At 49.8% G+C, this 7,405-nt stretch overlaps 1 protein-coding gene across 2 annotated transcripts in view; it reads left to right on the top strand.

Moving 5' to 3' along the window:
- The first annotated feature begins 5,128 nt into the window (after positions 1–5,128).
- Positions 5,129–7,405, top strand: part of KCTD15 (potassium channel tetramerization domain containing 15) — a 50,297-nt gene continuing 48,020 nt past the window's right edge. Inside the window, exon 1 of one of the 2 annotated variants that reach the window (XM_066557140.1) lies at positions 5,129–5,609. Coding sequence is in view for 1 of the 2 variants with exons in the window: in XM_066557139.1 (XP_066413236.1) it covers positions 6,132–6,134 (3 nt within the window). In the remaining variant the exon portion in view is untranslated. Of the gene's footprint in view, positions 5,610–5,862; positions 6,135–7,405 lie in introns of those variants that run through there. The other variant, XM_066557139.1, reaches the window with a different exon arrangement.

The raw sequence follows: 7,405 nt of genomic DNA, 5'->3' as shown, positions 1-7,405 counted from the left end.
TTGTGTCTCTAATAAACCAATGAATGGATTAAACTCAGCCATAAAAATGTTTTCTCCTCTCTGTGACATATACAATATGGATAAGCTTTATTTAATAAATAGCTAAAAGCTAACACCACACACATTACTTAAACAGGTTAAAAAACACTCCTCAGTTTTATAACCTGTTTAAGAAGAGGAGGCAGAGCACTTAACAAAATGTGTGAACCTTGAAACACCATGCTGAACATTAACATGGGACATCTTGTTTATGTAAATTTCATTTTGGAAGCTATCTTTGGCTTATAACAGTTGGAAGCAGAAGAGACAAACAAACCTTTCCTATACTGTATTTCCTGACAAGCTATTTTATCTTGGCATTCCAGGACAGATTATTTCTTTGTATCATGCTGCTGTCACGAGTTAGGCACTGGATAATGGATAGTTTTTAAAACAGTCCATCTGTATTTAGTCAATAAAGTAATGGTTTGTAAACTTACTCAGCAGCAAGCTGTTTCTTGAAAAGAATAGAAGAGCATTCAAGGGAAAAGACTGACAAGACTTGGTTATTTCCTAATGATCAGATTTTGTTCTTTGCGTGGTCATGCTTACTGCTCTCAGGAAACCTCTCATCTGTCTACAAATGACAAACAATTATTTGACTTAATTAGCAAACCCTGGGCCAAGTTCCTGTTCCAGAATGACTGGCACTGCAACTGGCTTGAAAACTTGCTTCAGCTGGGAGATGCCTTTTTTTTATTATTCCTCATGTGTCAACTGACTGCAGCAAGTACTGGGATTTCAAGATGCTTAATATTTCCAGGTTCCTCACCAGAACAAACCTTTTTGGAGGCTCAACACATATGTAACATCAGCTTTCCACAGCTTCTGCTTGTCCCTCATTGCCAGTGACGGGAGCGATGGTGGCAGGCGCAGCACCCACGGTCACCAACCTCTGTGTTCAGATGTGTTTGTCCCTGGTGCCTCCATGGCCCAGGAGACAGAGCCAAACCCAGCTGTGAAAACCCTCTGAAAGCAACAGTCATGGAGCCTTTGCTGACTGAGCGAGCACCCGGTGTCCAGCAACTACTTTTGAAATCACAATTATTTACTGAAATCTTCTCTTCCAAGATAAAAGTCCATCTAAGCTACAGTGGTGTCTTAACTGTGACTGGGAGGAGTATTCATCTACATATAGACATTGATTCCTTTGTTTTAAAGGAACAACCCCTTAATTCTCATTTATCTGCTTTAAACATTTAATGAAATTATCATTTTTCTCCCTTACTTCCTGCTTTATCTCCAAATGCCTGGTAGAACATGGTGAGTTCAGTGAGGACCAGGCACTCCACAGTTTTCTCCCTGCACTCACTGTACTTGGTGGAAATGTTGGTACCATCATCAGAATGCCTCAAGTCATGTAACATAACAAGAGCTGAAGTCAGGTTTAAACCTCAGGATAAAACCCATAAAGTAATTAAAAAAGCAAGGACTAAGAGAGGATGAGGTCTACTACCACAAAGTCATACAGAGCCCTCAAGAACAAGACCAACTGAGTTATCCTGCTCTAATTCAGAGAGCATGGTGCAGAAGAGGTTGATGTTGTTTGTCAATTTGTACTTTCTTTCATACATTTCAAAATATATTTGGACAATCTTTTTGATGGGAAACCTATATTCCTTCAAATCAGCATATTTTCACAATCTAGTAATATTCTGTCCTGTAACATACATACAATTTATTATTTTTGCGGGGGAAAAAAAAAGAAAATGAGCTGGAGTTCCTTATGGGCTTCTCTTTCACACTGTCTTTGGTGTAAATTTTACCCATTTACTTTAAAAAATGAAAGTAAACTATAGAATAATTAGGTATAAAAACAGATCACAGAATAGTTCTGTCCAATTCCATTTTTAAGCATCTGCAGAGAATAAAAAGAACTGTTGGTAAGGGAAAAAAATCCAAAGTATGTATTTGGAAGTACTTATGATTGTAATAAACACATGCTGGGCGTTTGGTTAAGAACTTTTAAGCACCCATGATAAATTACAACTTATAATTTCTAATTCTAATATCTTGCAACCGAGCTCAGGAATCTTCTACCACAAATTTTGTATTGCTTTATAGGGAGGATAATAGAATTGTTGAGAAAATAAGTTATATTCAGTTCTAAGAGCATTTCTTCTTTTTTGTTCACTACATACTATTTAATATTTTCCTTTGTACACTTCTTGATAGTTGAGCTTTAAGTGAAACTCTGAAAAACAACATTAGGATTCAAAATACAGTGGAAGATTTTATTTTCAGGGTCACAAGTAGCATAGCGAGATTTCTCTCTTAAACAATGACACTTAGTATCTCTGTAGTTCTATGAATACTTTTGAAGTGTCATATTAAAACCAATCTCTTGGCCTTCAGGCAAAGAGAAGCAATTAGTCTTGGAGTTGTGAATAAATAAAAATCCATTTATATACCCGTCCTTGACACGTACCTTGCAAATCTTAGAAACTTCATCTAGTGGGAAAAGAAATGTTAAATCATGAACACCAATACTAATCATACCGCGATGTTGCTTCCTAAAACTGTTTAGTTTATATCAATCTTTTAAGTATTGATTCATATGTATATATTCTTACATATTGAAACAAAACAACAGAAAGGCACTCACACACTTGAGCGAGAAGAAAGAAAGGAGAGCGTGCATATAGAGCTGTAACGTGTACCTTTATTACCTTCAACATTAATAGAGGCAAGAAAAACCACAAAGCTCCCAAGTCCATTGTCCTTTTCTCAGACACAGTAAAAACAATCCCGCACAAGTTCCGTCCCACACGCAGGCTTTTTCATCCCAAGTGCTACCGTGTCTGCTTTGATCTACAAGCAAACAAACAAACGGCATCTTTATCATCCGTGCATCCCATTTCCATGCAGCACAATTAAACAGTGCCTGTCACAGATGTGTTGGGATGAGTCAGATCACAATTTCTACTTTTCATACAAGTGCAGTATTTTTAGGTCTTCTCTTTCCTCTTTAGCCTGCCTCAGTGCAGAAGCATCCTATTTTTATGCAGCTCTGATTGCTGTTCGAGAGTCTCATATTTATTTTTCACTTAGCAGTCAGTAATTCACAAAGGAAGTAAAAATTATAGCGCCAAGTCATTCCACACAGTCCGCCCGCACCCCTACAGAAAGGCTGGGTGCAACTCGGGCTGCGCGCAGGTCAGCGGCTCAGCGGAGCTGCTCCTCCTCGCATCCACTTGTTGACCAGAGTGCTGAGGAAATGAGAGCACTCGGGCTACAGCCTCGTGCCGCCATCAGGTGAGGCAGCTGCTGGGGACACGCCGCTGTTCGCAGGGAATTTCAGAACAAAACCTTCCCCTCTGTGCCCTGCTCACTGAGTCCCAGCCTGGAGGGCACAGGTGGGACAGCGACCCCCACACAGGATCACACCTGGGCTGATGGGATGGTCAAGGAAAACAAATTTTAGTCTGTTCTGGATGCAAATCTCTCTGCTGACCTAGTTCTCATTCTCCTTTTCATTTCAGAAGCTCAGCTAAAAATCCATAAATTAAGGAAATTAACTGATGGAGCCTCCGGCATCTTTGTAAGCTATTTAAATCTTTAAATTTACAACATCTTCTGCATATATCAAGTAATTGAACTAACTGCAGGGATGTAACTTTAATGAGAAAATTTCCCTCTTCTCCTGTAGTTTGTACTCTAGAAGGGGAAAAAAAAAAAAAAAAAAAAAAAAAAGCTCCCCTTAGGAGAAAAGTTTCTGTTTATTCCTGCCACGGCAGAAAACTTTAACCCCCCCAGTTTCGGGGTGTCCTGCCCGCATCGCGCCCCGGCCGCTCTGGGCCGGCCCAGGCCCGGGGGCAGCGCGGGCGCGGGGGCGCGCGGAGCCCTCCCCGCGCTGACCTCTCGGGGCCGCGCAGCGTTGCGTAACGGCCGCGCGGCGGCGCGCGCTAGTGGGCGCTGCAGCCCCGCCGGGCCGCGCGCGCCGTTCCGTTCCGCTCCGTTCCGTTCCGCGGGCGCGGAGGCGGCGGGGCCCCCCCCCAAACACCGCCGGCAGAGCCGCGGGTGCGCCCGCCGGCAGCGGCGCGCTGGGGCGCGGAGCGGCCCCGCTCCCTCCGCCCAACTTCCGTGGGGACCAGCGCGGAGCGGGGGCGCATCCCCCGCGGCGGCGCGCGGAAACACGCGGGCACCGGCAGACCCGCGCCTCTGGCTGGAAGTAGAGGGAGGGATTTGCCGATATATATATTTTTTTTTCCCTCATTCACGGGGGGGTTCCCTGGCGGTCCCCTCCCGGTACGTGGGCCGGGCGCGCTGCGCGCCCGCGGAGCCGCCCGCGGAGCCCCGCGCCATCGCGCCGCGCTCTCTAATTGAAATGGCGCTTTTGGCCGGGGGCGGGCTGCCAGGGCGCTCCGCAATAGCACAATGCATGTCGATAGACGTCATTTGGTTTTAATGGCCTACAGGAAATTTGGCGTTTACAATGCGAGACATTAGCAAAGGGTGAAAGGGAGGGGGAGGCAGGCAGGATGGATGGCTGGGAATAATTGCAGCCCCCCCCCGCCCCCGAGGCCCCCCGTCCGCACCTCGGCGGCGCTGGGTGCTGCAGGGAAGGGGGGGTCGGGGCTATTTTTTTATTATTTCTTTTTTAACTTCATCTAGTTTATCAACAAGTGCAGAGTGGGTGCTACCCTAATTGTAACAGAGGAGTCAAGAGATGTGAGAAACGTGCCCTGTGTTACTTATTTGGGAGCTGAAAATTTATGCCTAGTTGAAAATGCCTGGGGAAATATTACATCAGACCAAATGACAATGATTAAAATCAGCTTTTTTCCCCCCCTTCCCCCCCCCCTCTTTTCCTCCTTCTTCTTTTCAGTAAGTCTGTTGAAGGACGTGACAGTGGCCTGATCCTCCCCAACACCGAACCGTTATCCCCCGGCAGGGCCGGGCCGGGCCGGGCTGCGCGGAACTCCGCGGGGCAGCGCAGCTCCCGCCCCGGCCGCGCCGCGCGGAGGGGCTCTGCGGGCGGCGGCGCCGGGGGCGCGGGCTGGGGAGCCGGCCGCCTTCCCAGCCTTATTTCATTTTCAAGGGCTGTATTTTATTTTATTCTGGGGGGTGGGGGGGGGGGGTGGGGGATGGGGGAGTAAATCTGCAGACCTTCACCAAAAGGAGGGAAAAATATCCAATTTTCATCGCAAAATTAGCTAGGGCGAGAGCAAAGGGCTGAGCTAATTGTAGCCTAATCCTCTGCCCTGCAGGCGTTTGCAAAGCCCTGAGCAAGAATTCGCTTTTTTTCCTCCTCTTCTCCCTTCCCTCTGTTATTTAGAGACGGGATTATTGCCTTTCTTCTCATAACAGCCTCGGCAGTTTCATTTAAAGGCTTTTTTTTCCCCCCTCTCACACACACACATACACACACACGCACAAAATAAATAGAAAAAGAAGCAGCAAAAACAGGGGAAGAGACAGGAGACAGAGAAGCTTTAAAAATAATAATAATCACAGCAGGATCTGCGGAGCAAAGATAGTAATAAAAGCAAAAAGCTGAGCCCATCCACACACAGCCCCGGCAGAGCCCAAAGCCAAAGGGGGGCTCGTAGATCTCTTCTGTGCTCAAGGTAAGGACCTCGGCAGCAGCAGCGGCTCCCGCAGCCGCCCGTGCGCCCGCCCGAGCGGGGCCGGAGCGCGCCGTGCGCGCCGCGCCGTCCTCGCATCGCGCCGCACCGCGCGGTTCGCGCCTGCTCGCGCTCCTTTTTTTTTTTTTTTTTTTTTTTTTCCCTTCACCCCCCCCCCCCCCTTCTTTTTTTTTTTTTTTTTTTTTTTTTTTTGGAAAGTGCCTCTTGAAACTCACTCGGCTGCCGGCTCCGGGGAGCAGCGGCGGAGGGGTGTTTTTTTAAAGCTACAGGACCCGTTTGCAGCCGCCCCGCTTTGGTAGCGCCGCGCGTGTGTGTGTGTGTGTGTCTGTGCGTGTGTGTGTGCGTGCGTGTGTATGTTTTGTTTTGCTCCGCTCCAGCATGGGCAGCGCCGGCGGAGCCCCGCGGCCCGGGGTGCCCGCGCTCCCCCTGCCCCCCCGGCCCCGGCTCTGAAGACGGCCAAGCCCCAGCGCGGCGGAGGCAGCGCGGCTCGCTCTGCGCTTTCGCATGGTACACGCGGAGCCGCGGCCGCGGGCCCGGGCGGGCGGGAGCGCGGGGGAGCGCGGGCCGGGGCGCGGGGGCTGGCGGCGGGGCGGCTCGGCACAAAGGGAAGGCGGGCGACAATGGGGAGCGCCGCGTATGGAAAACACGGGCGGGCTGTGAATGAAACTCTGGCGCCAGTGAGAGTGGAAGGCTTGGTTTGGGGTAGACTTCAAACCACTCTAGGCTATAGTTTGCATTCCTGCTCCTGCATGCGATGTGGCACACTTCTGCAAAATTAATACATTAGCCTGGCTAATGCTCACCACCATTGGCTGCGCGGAAAATGTGCAGGATCGGGGATTCGGGCTTGACTTTTTTTTTCTTGCATTCATCTAAGACATCGCCTTTCTTGTTATGTGGGAATAAGTAAAGGACGCCATGTTGTGCCTTCTTTTTTTTTTTTTTTTTTTGTTGAATTTTTCCTTCGGGCATGCAGTGTGTTCAAAAGAAAAAGGCAGAAGTTGAGTGACCGGGTGCGTTGCTCGCTGGTGATTTCCCTGACCATCAGTAAGGAAAAGCATTTGGGTGACGTGAAACTTGCACTAAATAGACTGGAGTCTGCCAGAGAGAGGCGGGTTGCGGAGGGGGGGGAGAGGGGGAGGAAGGAGAAAGCCTTCCTTTTTTTTTTTCCCCTTTTTTTAAAATTTTTTTGGCGGGGGGGGGAGGAAGCAGAGCTCCAGAGGGAGTTCCCCCTTTGCTTCACACCCCCCCCCCCCCGCCCCTCAAAAGTTTTGGGCACGATCTCCTCTGTGTCTCGGTGCAGTGCTCAGTAAAGCAGCGTGGAGGTGTGTGCAAATGTTTATGGACTTTTAATTTTGGAGCCACCTAGCCCAAGGTTTGCAGCCCCCCCGCCCCGCTTTGTCTTAGGGCTGGGAGCACGCCAAAGTGGGCAAGTTGTCCGGGGGTGGCTGTGAGGCAGAGCCGAGCTGTCGCTGTCCCCGTCCCCGTGTGGGCAGACAAAGGTAATTCCCGGTCTGGCCGTGCCCCTCCGGCAGCCCGGGCACGCAGACGCTGCCCCGGAGCCGCTGTGGCCCGCAGTGCCGAGGCCGGGGCGATGCCGTGGGTGGGTTTACCCCTGCTGGGGCTGCCGGTGCAGGGATGAAGGCCCCCGGGGAGGAGGAGCAGCCTCCCCCAGGCTCCAGCAGCCTCCCCCAGGCTCCAGCAGCCCGGCGGTGCGGCCGGGCCCAGCCCGGCTCCCCGGGAGAGCAGCTCCACGGCAGGTCCTAAACCTGCCTGCC

The sequence above is a fragment of the Molothrus aeneus genome, chromosome 11 (genome assembly GCF_037042795.1).
Source record: "Molothrus aeneus isolate 106 chromosome 11, BPBGC_Maene_1.0, whole genome shotgun sequence".
Lineage (NCBI taxonomy): Eukaryota > Metazoa > Chordata > Aves > Passeriformes > Icteridae > Molothrus > Molothrus aeneus.
Note: the sequence above shows the minus strand (reverse complement) of the source record. Positions and strands in the feature narration are given on the sequence as shown.